The following is a 19,746-nucleotide window of genomic DNA, read 5'->3' on the forward strand; positions in this document are numbered from 1 at the left end:
TTTCTAGCAATTTATCTTTTGTAAATTAAAGTAAAATTCACATAACATAAAATTAACCATTTTAAAATAAAGTAATTCAGAGACATCTAACGTATTCACAGTGTTGTGCAAGCACACTTCTCTCTAGTTTCAAAACATTTCCATCACCCCAAAAGAAAACCCTGTAACCATTAAACATTTACCCCCATGCTCTTTTCGCCCCAGTCCTGGTAACCAACAATCTGAGCTCTCTGGGTTTACTAGGTCTGGATATTTCACATGTTGTAGCATATACCAGTATTTCATTTCTTTTTATGGCTGAATAGTATTTCATTGTATGGATAGATCACATTTTGTTTATTCATGCATCTGTTGATCTTTTCCCACCTTTTGTCCTGTTTCCATGTGTTTCGCTATTGTGAATAGTGCTGCTGCGAACATGTGTGTACATGTATGTGTTTGAGTGCCCGATTTCAATAATTTTCAGTTCACCTAGAAGTGGAATTGCTGGACTACAACTATTGTTAGCTAAAATCTATATATATAGAAACCTAAGCGACCGAATGACTGTTCAACTGGTCACTATGACGTGCACTGACCACCAGGAGGCAGACGCTCAATGCAGGAGCTGCCCCCTGGTGGTCAGTGTGCTCCCACAGCAGGAGTGCCGCTCAGCTGACAGCTCATCCAGGCCACCCACCAGCCCTGTTGCAGCCACTCACTCCCTCAGTAGTCCTGCAGGTTCAATCTCTGGAAAACGGGCCAGACACCGACAGACCAGCGCCGCCAGCACAATCCCAACAGCTCCTTCGGCCTCCTGGAAGTCGGCCTCGGGCACCGCAGCTGCTTCCCCTTCCTAGATGCTCCACAAGGAAGAAATGATAAAAGTGGTCACCAGGTGGCCCCCAACAACTGGCACGGGAGGATTTGGATCCTGGGCTGGCAAGGGTATCCCACCACCTGCCTGGAGGTCCGATCAGCACCCCCCTCACGCCCTCGGGACAGGCACCAGACGCAGGGCTCACAGCTGGCGAGTGCCACTGTGGTGGCGCGAGCCTCTCCTGGTCATGACTGACTGGGTACAAGCCCGTGGCAGGTGCAGCAGTGCCAAGATGAGCGGGAGCAGCAGGCAGGAGCGGCAGGCAGCATCGGACTGCTGGTTTCGGCCCAATCCCCGCAGGCCACGCCAAGGGCCCCCACCCATGCACGAATTCATGCACTGGGCCTCTAGTCTATAATAATCTATAATAATAAAAGGGTAATGTGCTAATTAGACCAGATGTCCTTCCAGATGAAGCCGGGGCTGGGGCGAAGCCCGGGTCCCGGGTGCCTGCTGGAAGCCGGAGTGAAGCCCGAGTCCTGGGTGCCTGCGGGCGGCCGGAGGGAAGCCAGTCCAGGTCTGGGGTGCCTGCTGGCAGCCAGAGGGAAGCCAGCTGAGTTCCCAGGTGCCAGAGGGAAGCCGGTGCCGGCAGCCAGGGATGGAAGGCCTACTCTTGCACAAATTTCATGCATCAGGCCTCTAGTTTTATATAATAAGCTTTAAAAAGAACTGCCAAAGTGCTAATTTCATATCTCGTGGCCTTCTCTTATAAAAATGATACAGTTCAGAGCCAATGAGTGACTTGCCAGCTTCCTGACTGACTTCTCTCCCCCAAGCTGTTGTCATTGTTAGTTGGAGCTTCTCTGTAATAAATAACCGTGTTTCTTTTCAACTTGCTCTTCACTGTCTGCAGTAATATTTCAGACCTCCTTCACTGGCCTCAAAACTAACTTTTCCTTCATCTCACTTTCAATAGATGACCTTTCTTCCTCCTCCTCTGAGAAAATAAAAGCCATCATTTGGACGTCCCATACCAAATCGATAAACCTATCTGCAGCTATATCCAGTCCTAGCTGCCCTTCTATTATGATAGAAGTGTCTCTTAACAGAGGCTGTCCTTGTATGCTCTGCACCTCCTTCTCTTCCAGGGACCTGCTGCCTCTTTAGTCTTTTGTTCATTTTCATCCCTATTCATTCCTATCTTTTTTCTTCCTTTCTCTTTCCTTTCCTTCCTCTCTCTTGCTCTTTATCGGTTATAGACTTGCTCAGGTATGTTCCAACCTGAAGTCCCACGCCTTCTCAGGCTTTTCACCCTCTTTCCTACCCTTCATGGGCAACATCTTTAAAGTATTGGTTCCATTCACATCACTCACACTTTGGTCCTTCTTTATTCCTTAACCTCCTCCAGTATGACTTCCATTCATCACTCTGAAAAGTAGCTCCTCCATGTATTAAAACAGCAATATTTAACCCTGTTGATCATGAATCCCTTCTAGAAACACTTTATACACACCCTTCAGGCTCCTCCTCCTCCCAGGCAGCTTCCTCTGTCTTCTTTGTTGGATCTTCATCCCCTAGCTGATCTATAAATTGTTAACTTTTAATTGTTAACTTTCCTCAGAGCATAGTCCTGGGCTTCTTTTGCCTTTTCTTTGTATATTCTCTATCTTGGCAAATACTACATATGTCACAACTTCCAAATTTCAATCTCCTGGCAAAACCTACCTTCAGAAATCTGGACCTATACAACCAGTTGTCACTTGCACATTTCTACTTCCAATTCCAACATGTCCGAGACTGGACTCCCTAATGACCAACTTGTGCTCTTTATCTCAGTAAATGGTTCAGGTGCTTAAGCCAGAAACCCAGGTGTCATTTTTATTTCTTTCTCCTTCAAATACAATATCCAGTCCCTACCACATGATGTTGCTTTTATTCTTAACTAGAGGCCCGGTGCACAAAATTGATGCACTGGTGTGGGGGGAGGGTGTCCCTCGGCCCAGCCTGCACCCTCTCTAATCTGGGACCCTTGGGGGATGTCCGACTGCCAATTTAGGCCCGAGAGGGATCGGGCCTAAACCAGCAGTCGGACATCCCTCTCACAATCCATGACTGCTGGCTCCCACCCTCACCTGCCTGCCTGATTGCCCCTAACCACTTCTGCCTGCCAGCCTGATTATCCCCTAACCACTCCCCTGCCAGCCGGATGGATACCTACTGCTCCTCTGCTGGCCCAGTCGCCCCCAACTGCCCTCCCCTGCAGGCCTGGTCACCCTAACTGCCCTCCCCTGCTGGCCTGGTCCCCCCCAACTGCCCTCCCCTGCTGGCCTGGTCCACCCCCAATTGCTCTCCCCTGTAGGCCTGGTCACCCCCAACTGCCCTCCCCTGCTGGCCTGATCGCCCACAACTGCCCTTCCCTTCTGGCCATCTTGTGACCACAGGGGGCGGCCATCTTGTGTGGGGCCATGATGGTCAATTTGCATATTACCTCTATTATATAGGACTAGGGGCCCGGTGCACGAAATTCGTGCACTGGGTGTGTGTGTGGGGGGGGTGTCCCTCAGCCCAGCCTGCCCCCTCTCACATACTGGGAGCCCTCAGGCGTTGACCCCCATCACCCTCCAATCACAGGATCGGCCCCTTGCCCAGGCCTGACACCGTTGACCCCCATCACCCTCCAATCACAGGATCGGCCCCTTGCCCAGGCCTGACGCCTCTGACAGAGGCGTAGCCCCCCATCACCCTCCGATCGCCTGATTGGCCCCTTGCCCAGGCCTGACACCTCCGCCAGAGGTGTCAGGCTTGGACAGGGGACCCCCATCTCCCCCCAATCACTGGCTCTGGCCCCCGCCCAGGCCTGAGGCCTCTGGCCCAGGAATCATGCCTGGGCAGGGGACCCCCATCTCCCTCTGATCGCTTGTTCCACCCCCCCCCCCCCCCGCCCAAACCTGACGCCTCTGACCCAGGCTTCAGGCCTGGGCAAGGAGACCATCATATCCCCCCAATCCCCAGCTCAGGCCCCCACCCAGGCCTGATGCCTCGGCCAGAGGAGTTGACCCTCATCACCCTCCGATCACCAATCACCAGATCGGCCCCTTGACCAGGCCTGAGGCCTCCGGCAGAGGTGTCAGGCCTAGGCAGGGGACCCCCAGCTCCCCGCGGTTGCAGGCTCCGCCCCTGCCCAGGCCTAACGCCTCTGGCCTAGGCGTCCGGCCCGGGCAGCGGGGACCCGCAGCTGCAGCGGCCCCGCGATCGTGGGCTCCGCTTTAGGCCCAGGCAAGGGACCCCTAGCTCCCGGGACTGCCAGCTTCGACCATGCCCAGCTCCCATCGCTGGCTCCACCCCTACTTCCTGCTATCACTGGCCAGGGCGGCAAAGGCGCCTGATTCTCCGATCATGGCTGGGGGGCAGGGCAAAGGTGGCCCCAGGGCCGCCTTTGCCCTGCCCCCCAGCTCTTAGCTCCCCCCTGGGTTTCTGATCACTTTCAGTGGCAGGGGGCTTCTTCCTGCTTTCCCTTTTGCCTCCCTGCATTGTGCCTACATATGCAAATTAACCGCCATCTTGTTGGCAGTTAACTGCCAATCTTAGTTGGCAGTTAACTGCCAATCATAGTTGGCAGTTAATTTGCATATAGCCCTGATTAGCCAATGAAAAGGGTATTGTCGGACGCCAATTACCATTTTTCTCTTTTATTAGTGTAGATAGATTTCAAATCTGGTCATTATCTCTCTCAGCTATTGGAGTTGAAGAAAATAATGAGAAGTCTTATGCTTAAGTTTTATACCCTGGAACAGTGGTCAGCAAACTGCAGCTCGTGAGCCACATGCGGCTCTTTGACCCCTTGACTGTGGCTCTTCCACAGAATACCGACTTCTGCGCATGGGCCACAAAGTTTCAATCGCACTGTACGTGCACGCTGTACATGGTATTTTGTGGAAGAGCCACACTCAAGGGGCCAAAGAACCGCATGTGGCTCACAAGCCACGGTTTGCCGACCACTGCCCTGGAACATCAGAAAAAATTCTACCAAATTTATGTAAATAAATTTACGATTTACAAGAGAAAGCTTAATCTGAACTTCTGACAACCACTCAAACCTAGCCCCATCACTTTACTAATTCCTTTGATATCTTTTGGTCCCTTACTGCTTATTTATTGTACCAAATTTTACTATTATTTTGGGCTTATATAGCCAGTTTTAGGTAAGTGGAAGTGAATTTAAAGTTACTTTAAAACATGATTATGTATATTGTGGGGAAGGGATGAACAAAACAATACTCTCTTACCCTGTAAGTGGGAATATAGATTGGTACAACCATTTGGATTGCAATGTGCCCTATGAAATTTTAAATTATTAGAAATGTAGTGTGTGTTTATAAACTCAAAAGATGCTAAAAAATGAATCAGGAGAATCATTGCAGCCTTATTATAATAACAAGTAATTGCAAAACTTAAGAGTGTATGATTAATACATCCAAGTGTTAGATATAGCCATTAAGAATGAGCTAGATTTCATGTTTTTTGAAATACGTTTTTATTCATTTTAGAGTAAGGGAGAAGGAATCAGAGGGACAGAGAGAGTAAGAGAAACCTCTATGTGAGATAGATACATTGATTGGCTGCCTCCTGTTCACACCCCTAGGGGGGATCGAACCCCCAACCTAGGTTTGTGCCGACTGGGAATTGAATGGCAACCTTTCAGTGTACGAGATGACGCTCAACCAACTGAGCCACACCAGCCAGGGCTAGATTTCATGTTGTTGTTTTTTAAGCAAACCCTAAACTACATGACTAGTATGATCCCACTGCATGTGTTTCCTTTGCATAGTGTAGATTTAATATTGTCAGAATATTCACAAAACATTCTCTGGAGCCCTAGAAATTTAACAGTGGTTACTTTGTGGAGAAGGACTAGGGTAGCATGGACTAACTTTCATTTTTCTTTTTAATACTTTTTTTTATCTACATGTCACTGTATTTTAACAAATAAAAATAGAAATTTTTTTCTAAAACATTGATTTTTAAATAGAGGTATTAGTGGTACAAATAGTAAGGCATTTCTGAGTCCGAAGCTCAGAAGCAAACACCTCAGGATGTGACTTCTTACCCTTTAACTGCAAAATAAACCATGTACAGCAAAGAACTGTAAATACGTGAGTCTTTGTAGAATTACATTTTTAAATCCTGTTGATAATGGGGTGTGGAAGTAGGGAGTATATCTCCCATTCAATTTTGTTGTAAACCTAAAACTGCTCTAAAAAAAATAAAGTCTTTTTAAAAAATCCTTATGGCTTTTTATCTTTGAAAAAAAGTGGTTCTCTTCAGCAAGTATGTAAAGTAATAGCAGTAATAAACACTAATAAAAGAGAAACATGGTAATTGGCGTACGACCGCTACCCTTTTCATTGGCTAATCAGCAAGATATGCAAATTAACTGTCAGCCAAGATGGCGGCCGGCAGCCAGGCAGCTTGAAACTAACATGAGGCTTGCTTGCCTCAGTGAGGGAGGATCCTTGGAGGAAACCAACGTTCCCCGCCTGCGGCTGCAGGCCTCTGAGCGGGCAGTTTAAGAAACATTGTAACAAATACCGCCAGACTTCAGCCAGCAGATTGGCAACATTGTATGCAAAGGCCAGAAACCTACTTTCAGCCGGAGGCCTAAGAGCTGGAGCCAAGCCTCAAGGTAAAGCTGGCCCAGAATAAAAAAAGAAAAAAGAAAAAAAGGAGCGGTTGGGAACTTCAGTCACTCCCAGCCTGAAAACAGCCCTCAGCCCCTCACCCAGACTGGCCAGGCACCCCAGTGGGGACCCCCACCCTGATCCAGGACACCCTTCAGGGAAAACCAGCCAGCCCCACCCATGCACCAGGCTTCTACCCTATATAGTAAAAGGGTAATATGCCTCCCAGCACCGGGATCAGCGTGACAGGGGGCAGCGCCCAAACCCCCTGATCGTCCTGCGGCTCTGTGTGTGACAGGGGGCGGGGCCCCAACCCCCTGAGCAGCCCTGCTCTGTGCCTGATAGGGGGGAGCTCCCCAACCCCCCCCCCCACGGGCCCTGCTCTGTGTGTGATGGGGTAGAGCCATAACCTCCCCATCGGCCCTGCCCTGAGTGTGAGAGTGGCGGCGCCCCAACCCCCTGATCGGCCCTGCTCTGTGGGTGATAGAGGGCGGTGCCCCAACCCCCTGATGGGCCCTGCTCTGTGTGTGACGGGGGCAGCGCCCCAACCCCCCGATTGGCCCTGCTCTGTGCGTGACAGGGAGTGGCGCCGCAACCTCCCCATCGACCCTGCCTTGAGTGTGACAGGGGACGGTGCCCCAACCCCCCAATTGGCCCTACCCTGATCGTGACTGAGGGTGGCATCACAACCTCCCGATCGCCCTGCTCTGTGCATGACAGGGGGCGGCGCCCCAACTCCCCAATCGGCCCTGCTCTGAGCCCGACCAGGGGCTGCACCTAGGGATTGGGCCTGCCCTCTGCCACCTGGGAGCAGGCCTAAGCCAGCAGGTCGTTATCTCCCGAGGGGTCCCAGACTGCTAGAGGGCACAGGCCAGGCTGAGGGACCCGCCCTCCCCCCCTGAGTGCACAAATTTTTGTGCACCGGGCCTCTAGTAGTAACAATAATTACAATTTAACATTTATTTTTAAGGTAAAGGAAGAGCAGTTCATCAGTCTTTTGCCTTTTCAGTATAAATCTTTAAGCTGTCATTTTGCCCCTCCCGAATAATCAAATGCAGTTGTAAACTTGACTGCTGAGCTGCTACTTGATAAAACACTGCACCAGGATCGCACGGGGCCTCAATCTTCTCCTACTGTGTTACTCAGGGGCTGGTTCATCCCCTGTGTCTAAATTCAAAAGACAGTGTGAGAATGTTGGCTTTTCTAAATTGTCTTGTTTTCATAGGATCAGGCCTCTAATTTAATACTATTTAAACAATACATATTAAATGTTTGCCAACCAACCGCTTCATTCATTTATATATCTGTTTGAAAATATTTTTTAAAAAAATAACTGAAATCAGGTCCTCTTTTTGGCCTGAAACTGATTCAACCCACCCTCCTTCATACCCCATAACTAGCTATTTATAAAGAGTTTTCAAGACCATGGCTGCCTGCCATTCTGCTTCCTAGGAAGTATCCTTTCTGCCTTGTTTTTATAATATACAGTCCTCAGATGTCCCCTTGCAAACCTGGGCCAAAACTATGCTTTGTTTTGGCTTATTCAATTCATGCTGAATCGCTATATATTACTATTAAAATGTTGCATAATAGGGTGTTTTTTTCTTTAGAGTGAAAAGGCACTTTAATTACATCATATTAAGGAAACATTCCAAACATTCTACTTATAGAAACAAAAAAGAATAGACGTATCATTCTATGTCTATTCACTAAGCAGCTGGAAACTTTGAAGTGGGTATAAGTTACGTGAAAGACAGCATGATATTTTTAGGTTTTTCATACTGGAGACTAATCCTAAGATTTTGTTCTAAAAGCACTTTAAACCATTTAAGAAGCAGGAGAAAGGAACTAAAAGTAGGTACTTTTAAGTATCTGAACTATTTATGATGCTGAGTAAGAATGACATTTTATCTTTACCATTAGATAAGCTACCTTTCATTTTTTAAAATGGTCTTTAAAATCAAATTTTTACTTTTCCTATATATAAAAAAAGGCAAGCTCAAAAACACTTCTGTTGACACAATATTGTTTTTATCCATTCTAACCAAGAAAACACTAAATATAATTTTCAAAATTATATGCAGTTTTCTTTGTTGAAATGTAATAGGATACCATGAATATTAGCCCTAAGAGATAATGACACATCACCTTAGAAAAATCCAATAATGAATTAAAATTTTTATCTCTAAATGCAATGGGTATAAAGTACTATGTATTTATATTCTCACTCATCTATAATTTCAAAGATGATACATATATCATGGTCAGCAAGTGGCTCTAGAGCCTCATCTATTGATGAGGGCCCTTTTCATGCCTCTTGTGAGTTTTATAATCAGGAAATACAGAACTATTAGAGAATTCTGAACTTAAATGTTCAAATGTGAGCAATTATAACATGAATTCTCTTTCAACCCTATCACTATGTCCTTTGTTTTCTGAAAAGATGTAGCTGCTCACTCAGTGTTTTGAACTTTTTTTTCTCCCTGAGAATTCTATAGACTTGTAATTATTGGCAAGATGGCCATGGAGAATACTGGATTTTTGTCAGTTAACTAATTAGGGTGGAAGCTATGTCAGTCCTGCTCGTGGGTTCAGTTTTCAGACACAAGGCCATTGCCAGGAAACTGTCTTCTTAGTCAGCTGTACTGCCATCACCACCCACTTGCCACCACAGGAAAGCAGTGCTCGACCAGTGCCTAGTCTTTAGTTTTTAGAAATGCAATCTTATCAACACAGGCAGTGTCAGGTTTTCCAGAGATCAGCCAGTTTATTCATTGTCCTTAAGAAACGACGACTGTGCAACAGGCGCAGCAGAATGCGGTGAGCTGGGCCTTCCCTGCCTCTGTGCAGACATGAAAGTGGAGGCTACTACGAGAGGAAGAAGATCTCTAGGCTTCATTCATACATAAGTCCCAGAGAAACTTCATAAAAAATCTTGATTCTACAACCACGAATGTTTCTGATCATTAAGAGAGGGTCTTCTCCCTTCACAGTACAGGATAAACATCGCCCAATTCTGCCCAATTCTAGTTTTCCCATGTTGTGGGACAATGAGCTGTCTACATCATTCAAGCCTTGTTCTTCCCAGCCTTCAGCATTCTGTAAGATGCAGATATCAGTTGTTATTTATTATATATTGAATTTTTATGAATGTGATGAGGAAGTACTAAATGGAAGTTTGATATTTTCCATAATTATGAGCCTGTCCCTATTTGATGGGTACTTTTTATAACCATTTGTTGTTCTCAGAAGAGCCTCTATCAGGTTATGAGTGACTGGTTATATTTAATATAAATGAATATTATAATTGTTTTTAACATTAATCCAAAGTGGCAATGTACCCAGTCTCTTAATGGTGCATTGTGCCTCATATTCAATAGAATATGTCCAATACTGCCCACCTATTTTGATAGATTAAAACTAAATCAAGCAGGTCATCAACAGTCCTAACAGCATGACTGGTGATACTCCTCTTCTTCCATTCATGTTCTTCCTAATGTATAGTAAATGAACATGCCTAGGAAGGCTGCTTGCCATACTGCTTTGTAGATAATGATATTACTTCTTGGGAAGATTATATAGGCAATGATGAGAGCATTGATTGGGAAGATTGATCTCTTATCTTCTGATGGTAAGGCATAAGTTTGATTGTTTTGCCATCAAACAAACTGCATGGGAAACACAATTGGTTTGCATTTGGGTTTTGTTTTATTTGAACAATTGATGATTGGTGGCATGCATTAATTTTGTGTGTTACCCTTGTGTAGCAGATACATTTACACATCAGCATGAAAGTGTGGTTTCTAATCAAAGATGATACAGTTGACAGGGTTTTTGTCAAGGTGCATCAGGGCAGTTGACCAATGTACAATCAGGAGGTGCTTCGAGACTAACAAGCTGTTGCCTTCAGTGTTGGTTTGCACATCAAGTGGTTGCAAATGTATCCATCATTCCAAGACACCATCGCCCAAAAATATATATTGTGTTTGATACATTTCTCTCAAAAGTTTGGTGCTTTGTTTGTTTGTTTGTTTGTTTGTTTGTTTGAAACCAAAGAAGGGGGTTGATGTTTTCATTACCCTTTATATTTTACTCCTTTCTTTGAGCTCTCCCTTGGGAGAGAAGAAAGATACCGCTAGAGATTCTCCAACAGATGTGAACCACTGTGTTCCAGAAGTGTCAGCTTTTGAACTGGACATTGTTCTGACCTTTTTCTCCTCTCAGTATTCCTTTTCTTGGAATATGGGATTCTACCTCTTGAATATGACCATTAATTTCAGACAAGCATTAACTTTAGAAGAATGTTAGAGCATGCAGCCATTTGGGTGCTATCAGATTCACAGGTCAACTCTTTGGTTATTTTTGTTCCTAGTAAAGTACAGTGGGAACACACTATCCTCAATAAACTGTAAGTTATCAGGGAAAAGATCTTTGTGTTAGAGCATAATTGATCCCAAATATCACAAAGCATTTTAATGTGAGAAACATGTGCATACAGTTTTTTACTATTAAATTTTGCTTTTGCTTGTGTAATAGAATCTTATGTCAGTTGCTTCAATTCTAAATGGGATGTCATGAATCTTTGTGATCCAATGGTCCCCAAAAGACGCAAAAAACATTTTTTTCAGTACAGTGGGGGCTTGACTTACGAGTTTAATTCGTTCCGAGGCCGAGCTGGTTAAGGAGCTGGTTAAGGAGCTCGTTAACTCAAATTACTCTATCAACTCAATGCAAAACATTGGCCGAGAGACAGCTGGTATCTCAAAAAACTCGTTAGTCGGGACACTCGTAAGTCAAGGCCCCACTGTACTTAATAAAGGAAGACATTCATATCTAGCAATGAAACTAAAAATGTTTAAAAGCTATTTTATAGCCTAGCCCTAGCCTCTTTTTGAAATATACCTAAGATTGTGCTTTGCTCTATAGTCAGCACAAGGGCAAGCAAAAAGCAAAGGCTATGAGGGCCACAGGCCCTTTGCCTTCAGGACTCAGGTTTGTTGCAAGTAGGAGCCATCACATGCATTGCATTTGAGCCTGGGTAAGGGACTGATCTAAGCTAGCCCTGTTCCAGTCTTCACCCCCTGCTAGAAAACTCTCTCTGTCTTCCTTCCATACATTTAAGAAATACACATGGGGCCCGAGCCGGTTTGGCTCAGTGGATAGAGCCCACAAAGGGTCCTGGGTTCGATTGCAGTCAAGGGCACATAACTTGATTGCAAGTTCCCCGGCCCTGGTTGGGCGCATGCAGGAGTCAACCAATCGATGTGTCTCTCTCACATCAATGTTTCTCTCTGTCTCTCCCTCTCCCTTCCACTCTCTCTAAAAATCAATGGAACTATATCCTTGGGTGAGGATTAACAAAAAAAAAACAAAAAAAAAAAAAGAAAGAAAGAAATACACATGGGAATTTTTATTATTTTTTTTATTTATTTGCATATTTACAAACCTTAAGCAGATACTTAAAATCCTAACCTTGGTTTTCATCAAGGTTTTGAAACAAAAATAAAAGTGGAAACTTAAAATTTAATATAAGGTAAGCTAAGGAAAATTTTTTTAAAGTTGCTTCATATATTCCTCTTTTAAAATTAGCTCATTTTCCAGCTAAAATTATAGAAATGCTATGAAAGGTATCCACTTAAGAAATTGAGAACAAAAAATTATTTTTATTAAATTGGCAAACTGAGTATACACATTTTGTGATATACCTTGTTTTTTACAAGTTCTAATTATTTGTTTCTTATTATTATTAAAATTATAAGGTGTCGATCAATTTGTGGCTTTCTTAGAAGTTGTAGAATGAGCTATGGTGTCTTGTATTGTGCAAAGATTAGTAAACTTTAAATTCTTAATTTAGAAATTTTCCCTTGGGTTGTTAGTAATATCTCATGGGTCTAATTTTTATTATGCAGTTGACCTTCATTAAAGCTATTTAAAATTTGTTCCAGATAGAGTAAATCCCTCCAAATAATTCAATATTTCCTTAAAATACATTTTTGCTGTAACTAGTTTTTAACAACAAAAAAAAACCTAAGGAATGTTAAGGAACCTCATATTTCTACAAATAAGACCGTATATAAGCCAATTACTTTTATTTGCTGAGTACTATGTGATTGTATTTAAACAACAAATACTTTGCTTTATTCAGCAAATTAACATTATTAACTAACTTAACACAAAGTATTCTGAGAGAACGTCAGAGTTCACCAAGCAGGCAGAAATCATGAACTGATTCTCTTTTTACAGATTGGATGGTGCCAGGTAGTATTCCTATTCCATTATGAATTAGAAGATGTTTAATAAAGTTGCCTCTTGCAGTTGCCTCTGAACTCTAATGGTAATTATTTCCTTTTCACAGTGCTTCAGCTGAGGCTGCAACAGAGGCGGACGCGGGAACAGCTCGTGGACCAGGGCATCATGCCACGTAAGATTCGAGTGTCTGTCATCTCTAATGTAACATAACAATGGGCATGTCCAAGAAGAACCTGTACCCATGTAATCAATATATAATTACCAGATGAGTTTATAAGAAAAACCAGGCTTCAGCATTGCCAACCTAGGGGAATTATTTAAAACACATTTTAAAAACTCAATGCCGTTTAAAAATTGGACTCAAACTTTATATTATACAAAGGAACACCTTTAAAACTCTGTAATTAGGCTAACATCAGTTCTTCAAACTGCAGCATTTGTTTTAGTTTTAAATAATTGAAGTAATCGCTACTTAATGGATCCAGTGTTACTTAGACTTGCAAAAGTAGCATATAAAATTAACTCAAAACCTTATTATACTTTAAATTATTTAATTTAAATTATCTTTTATGCTATAGTGTAGGCTATAATATTAAATGTGTCTTAGTTACAGGACTAATAAATATTCTATTTATAATTAATAAAATCTTTCTTGCCCAAGTACAGATATTTTCCAACTAGTCATCTCTAAGCTTCAGTCCTTCATTTTTTGAGAGTGGTTAATTTTAGAATATTTGTCCAGGCTGTCGTCTTTAGCTTTAATCACCGAGTTTGAAGACGAACCCATATTTTAGAGAGGACGAGTGGTGGTTTTATGTAGGCCGTTAGGATTATTTATATGGATTTTTTCTAAAAGTTGATTTCTCCAAGAAGTAACTTATTTGGCTTTTAAAAAAATTACAAAAAGCATTTATGCTTCCCAGTCTTCTGAATCATTGATTTTACCTTTTTTGGTTTATAAGGAACAGTTTCGCTCTGCAGTAGATTTTTACCATTGAAACCTTTTTTTCTGGACCATTAATTGTCAAAATATTTTTAAGCTAGCATTGTGACAGAGTCAAAGCTGGTTTAATAATCTGCCAGATTTCTTCACCACTACATTCCTGACTATGAACAGGATCAATCAAATAGGAACAAATTATGATGTTTAAGACACCACTGCTAAGCCAGTCTGCTTTTAGAAGCTGGTCCCTGCTTTTAGAAGTTGGTCCCTAGCCAAACCCGTTGGGACTGGCTGCTAGGAGTCTTTGCTGTGCTTCAAGTACCAGAGCTGACAACAGTAATGCTACAAGAGTTGATGGGCCAACTTTTGGAGATGACAGCCTAAGTGAGCCTAGTCCTATATCTCACCCACATCATCTGACTGCTTGTAGTCATTAAATGCAGGGTGTTATCAGACAGTGGTGGACATACAAAAGGTTTTGCAAAGATAATTGATAGAAATACTGCAGTAGGCAGGGATTTAGTAAATAAGCACTGCTTACCCTCACTTTGGGATTCTGGAATATTTAATGTACTAGCACTTAACATATTAAAGAATCACTATGTCTTTAGAGTGATTTGCATTGCGGTGTGGTAGAAAGAGCATGAACCTTTCAAATTCAGAATTCTAGATTTAAACCCCACTTTGATCACCATCTAGCTATATGGCTTCAAGAATTCATTTTACTTCTTGGAGTCTATACTGGGGCTAATGCCTACCTTGCAAGGCTGTTGTGATGATCAACAGTAATATAATTGTGATTGACCACAGAGCACTGAGCTAAGCCTGTTGTGGGTTCTCAGTAAATGATAGATCTGTACAACATGAAGTACAGTGGATCTCATGTTCAAGGTCAGATCACTCAAGGTTAAATGTTCTAAGGACATTTGGGCTTTTTCCAGTAGCTTATATGGCCAATAAAGTCCTGTCAAGGAATCATCAGAGTTCCCTTGGTGATGGTAATTTGCCCCAGCAATTGGTTGGAACTAATCTAACCTGATATTTGCATTGTCATTATGTATACAACTTCATTTTAAAAGTTTGCTTGTTTTATTTGTGAACTACATATAGTTTTTTAAATTTTTATAAGAGTTTATTTGAGCTAAACTGATGATGTATGCCAGAGAACAAGATCTCAAATGCTCCTATGAAATATATAGTGTGGGGGGTTTTTGTTGTTGTTTTGTGTGTGTGTGTGTGTGTGTGTGTGTGTATGTGTGTGTTTTCTTTTATTAATTTCAGAGAGGAAGGGAGAGAGAGAGATAGAAACATCAATGATGAGAGAGAATCATTGATCGGCTGCCTCCTGCACACCCCCTACTGGGGATCGAGCTCGCAATCCGGAAATGTGCCCTTGACCGGAATCGAACCTGGGACCTTTCAGTCCACAGGCTGATGCTCTATCCACTGAGCCAAATGGGCTAGGGCTGAAATATATAGTTTTAATTATGAAACACTTAAGGTTCCAAATTTTGCAGATCTCCTAAATAAATGGAACTGTAGATGTGAACTACTAAGGTTAAGAAGTACTGTAACGTTTGACTGAAGTATTAACTCCTCTATTTATGCTACGGAACCAATTTCTTTTCCTCTCGCAGCCTTGAAGAGCCCAGCAGCATTCCATGAGCAGATAAAAAGCTTGGAACGAGCCAGAGTAAGAAATCTCACTTTAAAATGTTCTACTTCTCTGCTTCTCTCATTTCAAAACACCTGTGGACAAGTAGCAGTCTTACTCCTAAATATGTCAAAAGAGGAACTGCAGTGAATTTGCAGGATACATGGCATATAGAGTAATATATCCTGGGGTAGTTTTTATCTTAGAAATTGGTAGAAAATACATGACATTCAAATTTTGTTCTTTTAAAACTAGTGTCTCATTTTGTACATACAGGACAAATCATACTTCTTTGCTTACTTGCTTTCAGGGCATAACCACAGTTTTCAGAATAATAATGAAGTAATTCTGCCATTTGTTACCCCAGCAGATGGACACAGCCCCTACTGTGTTACCTGTACCTGTGACCAAGGGTAGGAGAATCTGACCAAATCAAAGAATATGGCCACAAGCCACTCTGTTTTATTCTTTGAGTTGACTCCATCATAGTTGCATACCGAATTGATATTTATTATTTTTCTTTAAAAGTACCAATATGCACATTTTTTCTTTTTGTTTTAGGGAAAACTTCTATCATGTTTTATGACAAAAATTCCTTTAGAATTTTCTCAGGATGCAATAATGACCTCTTAGAGGCTTATAAAATATAAAACCCTATTGTTTGGAGTTGAGTACAGTTCTGAATAAGAAAATCTGATCAAGGATATGAACTCATCAAAGAAAATATATGAGAAATTTTAGTAAATTGTTATTTAGGTGGATTTTTTTACTTGACCTGAAGTTTAGATTTTTTTAGATATTTAAATGTTCGAAATTTTATGTCTGTTCAAAAATCAATTTCAAAATTATGAGCCTTTGCCTTTCCCAAGTTTTAAAATAAAGGTCTATAACTTGATTACTTTATACCAGCATATACTATGTCCTTGTACAATGTTGAAGGCTGCAATTTAAATCATATATTGGATAATAGTTTCTCAAAGCACTAATTTCTACTTTTCTGTTCCTCTCAAAATCATGACCAAAAGGGTATCAATTAATTTAAATGGAGTACCTTGAGAGAAAAATATGTAAAACCACAATAAGTCATAATCAATTTATGGCAAGATTATCTCTCTTTTTTTAAGACTGAAAACTTTTTGAAGCACAAGATTCGAAGTCGACCAGATCGTTCTGAACTTGTCAGGATGCACATTTTAGAAGGTAACAATTTTATTTCTGCTTGTTTTATGTGAGAATGCCGCCATTTCTTTTTATTCCCATTTAATAACTTTTACCCCACAGGCTGACATCCTCCAAATTGGATAGCAACATGAAGACCCAAAGTCATGTTAGGTACATGGGAAAGGTTTGATTCTCCAAATAACCTACTGATGGACTGACTCTTCCCCACCAGCTGGTACCATACGTGTCTATCATACTGTCCTGGAAAAACTTTTCAGTCCAGAGGATTTCTTCTTCAGAGAGGGACATGTGCCCACTCATTAAGTCATAAAGGGTACAATGGCCACAAGTCTAACCATAGATTTCCCTGTTATGTCTGCCTGCTACAATGTCCACACCTAACATTATTGCTTTGTTGCTACTTGCCCACAATAGTCCAGCTTGATTTAACCATTATCTTAAACACCCTCCACTCAGCCCAGCAAATTTTCTCCATCTGGCCTCATCACTTATGAAGCTGGTAGGGATGGTTCTATTCCATCTTTCATGAGACGAATGGCTAAGGCCAGGATATTTTTCTCTCTGGAGACATAGCATTCTTTTTTTATTATTGTTGGCACTATTACACATGTCCCCCACCCTTCCCTGGCCTTCACCATTGTTGTCTGTGCCCATGGGCTACGCATATGCATTTTTGTTCTTTGGCTAATCTCTTCTATTCCCCCACCCCCACACTCCTCCCCTCTTAGCTCTGTCAGTTTGTTCCATACCTCCACGCATCTGATCCTATTTTGTTCGTCAGTTTATTTTGGTCATTAGATTCCACATATAAGTGAGATCATACGGCATTTGTCTTTCTCTGACTGGTTTATTTCGCTTAGTTAAATAATCTCCAGGTCCATCCATGCTGTCACAAAAGGAAAGAGCTTCTTTTTTACAGCTGAGAGAGAGAGGTGAGGGGGATGAGAAATGTCAATCCCACACACGCCCCACCAGAGATCGAACCCACCACCTTTTGGTATACAGGACAACCCCCCAACCACCTGAGCCACAAGGGCTTTTATCCACTCGTCTACTGATTGGCACTTTGGCTCTTTCTAGATCTTGGCTATTGTAAAGAACACTGCTATGAACATCAGGGTACATATATTCTTTCTTATTAGTGTTTCAGGGTTCTTCAGATACATTCCCAGTAGTGGGCTCACTGGGTGAAACGGCAGTTCCATTTGTAATTTTTTGAGGAAATTCCACACTGTTTTCCACAGTGGCTGAAGACAGAGGATTCTTGAAAGCTGGTATCACCACCGTAAATTTCTCAAGTTACATTTTCTTTCATTATTTTGCTTCTCTGACTAATTTATTGAGCAAGACTAGGAGCTTGACCGTGTGATGGTCTTCAGTATGTTAAAACTTGAGAAGATACAGAAAGAATCTGAAAACTCCTCAAATATTCAGACACAATTATCATGTGGAGGAAAGATTAGATTTGTTCTCTCTGGCCTGATGACAGATTTAGTATTAGAATTAGGTTGACATGAGAATTAGGTTGACATTAATAGTAAAAAGTATTAGGTTGTAGCTCAACATAAGGAATAATACCCTAAAGGTCAGGTATGTCCAAATACAGACTTTTCAGGAAGCCACATGGTGGCTGTGATCAGAGGTGTTTAGTCATTGGCCAGTGAGCCAGACACCAGAGGCCAACAAGTGAACCTGTCTTCATGGAGTTTACATTCTAATGGTACAGACAAATAAACAGACAAAATAAATGAATTACACAATCAGAAAAATGCTTTATAGGGAATAAAGAGGCTGCTGTGAGAATAAGTACAGGCTGACACCACATTAAGGATCTTGTAAAGAAGCTCCAAGTATAAAGTTAGCCTCTACAACCCCAAGTAGGGTCTCTTCTAGTCCAAAGAATCTATGATTATGTGACTGTGTTCATATTTGGGGCAGGAAGTGATAGCCCCTGGATGATAAACTCTTCAGGTTGTGTTCTCAGAAGTCCACTGGACTGAAAAGGCATTTCCAGAACTCCAGTGGTAGGGCAGGAGCAGCTACCAGCTATCAGGGATAAGTGAACCTCCAAAGAAGTAATTTACTGCTAAGTGACTAGGGAAATGGCTCTTTCTCTGCCTGCAGACATCTTAACCTATAAGAGGCATTTTTGGAGGAACAATGCTGCCTGTTTCAACTTACCCCTAACTGTAACAGGCTTTATTAATATAATTAAAACCAAGGCCAATACATTTAGCTGTCAAAAGAAATCATATTTGCTTTTTATAAAGAAGGCTACCCAACATTTAAAAACCTACTCATGTACGTGACTGAACCTTAAGTGATGTTTTTAGGACATCTGTACTCAAGTTGGGATTTTTAAAGTAAGAAAAAATGTGTCATCTATACTTTTTTAAATGCCTTAAAACCACCCCCAAGTTATTTTAACATTATCCCAATTTGATATTTGGCAGGCAAAAGTCTGAATTGTTTTCTGAAGTTTAGCAGCTAAAATCCAGCCTTAGCCTAATGGAAATGAGGTGGTAATAAGACTAGGAACAGAAACATACCGAAATGCCAGCCTCTGAGTATTTATTTCTGGAATAGTTTCTTTCCAAACATATTCCTGATATCACGAAGATTGTGTTGATGGAAGAGAAGGGGAAGGCAGAAGACTGCTCTACCTAAATCAGCGGTTCTCAACCTGTGGGTCGCGACCCCTTTGGGGGTCGAACAACCCTTTCACAGGGGTTGCCTAAGACCATCAGAAAACACATATATTATTACATACTGTTTTTGTGATTAATCACTATGCTTTAATTATGTTCAATTTGTAACAATGAAAATACATCCTGCATATCAGATACTTACATTACGATTCATAACAGTAGCAAAATTACAGTTATGAAGTAGCAACGAAAATAATTTTATGGTTGGGGGTCACCACAACATGAGGAACTGTATTAAAGGGTCGCGGCATTAGGAAGGTTGAGAACCACTGTAATTATATATCTGTTTTCCGATGGTCTTAGGCGACCCCTGTGAAAGGGTCGCTCGACCCCCAAAGGGGTCACGACCTGCAGGTTGGCGACCCACAGATTGAGAACCACTGACCTAAATCTTAACAGAAGCATTTAAATATCAATCTAAGAGTGCATGATCTAATTCTCACAACCTATCATCCTGTATGGTTAGAAGTGTTTTATCTAACAAGATAGGGGCCACAGTTAGTTATATGCAAAATCATAAAAATGAGATGACT

General features: G+C 42.0%; 1 protein-coding gene across 8 annotated transcripts in view; it reads left to right on the plus strand.

Annotated features, from left to right (window-relative positions):
- The window catches only part of MRTFB (myocardin related transcription factor B), a 198,197-nt gene that overhangs the window by 126,804 nt on the left and 51,647 nt on the right, over positions 1-19,746 (plus strand). For all 8 annotated transcript variants that reach the window (XR_009452560.1, XM_059693213.1, XM_059693212.1 and 5 more), the window contains 3 exons: positions 12,833-12,898; positions 15,307-15,362; positions 16,448-16,523. Coding sequence is in view for 7 of the 8 variants with exons in the window: in XM_059693213.1 (XP_059549196.1) it covers positions 12,833-12,898; positions 15,307-15,362; positions 16,448-16,523 (198 nt within the window). In the remaining variant the exon portion in view is untranslated. The remainder of the gene's footprint in view (positions 1-12,832; positions 12,899-15,306; positions 15,363-16,447; positions 16,524-19,746) is intronic.

This window comes from Myotis daubentonii, chromosome 4, assembly GCF_963259705.1.
Source record: "Myotis daubentonii chromosome 4, mMyoDau2.1, whole genome shotgun sequence".
NCBI lineage: Eukaryota > Metazoa > Chordata > Mammalia > Chiroptera > Vespertilionidae > Myotis > Myotis daubentonii.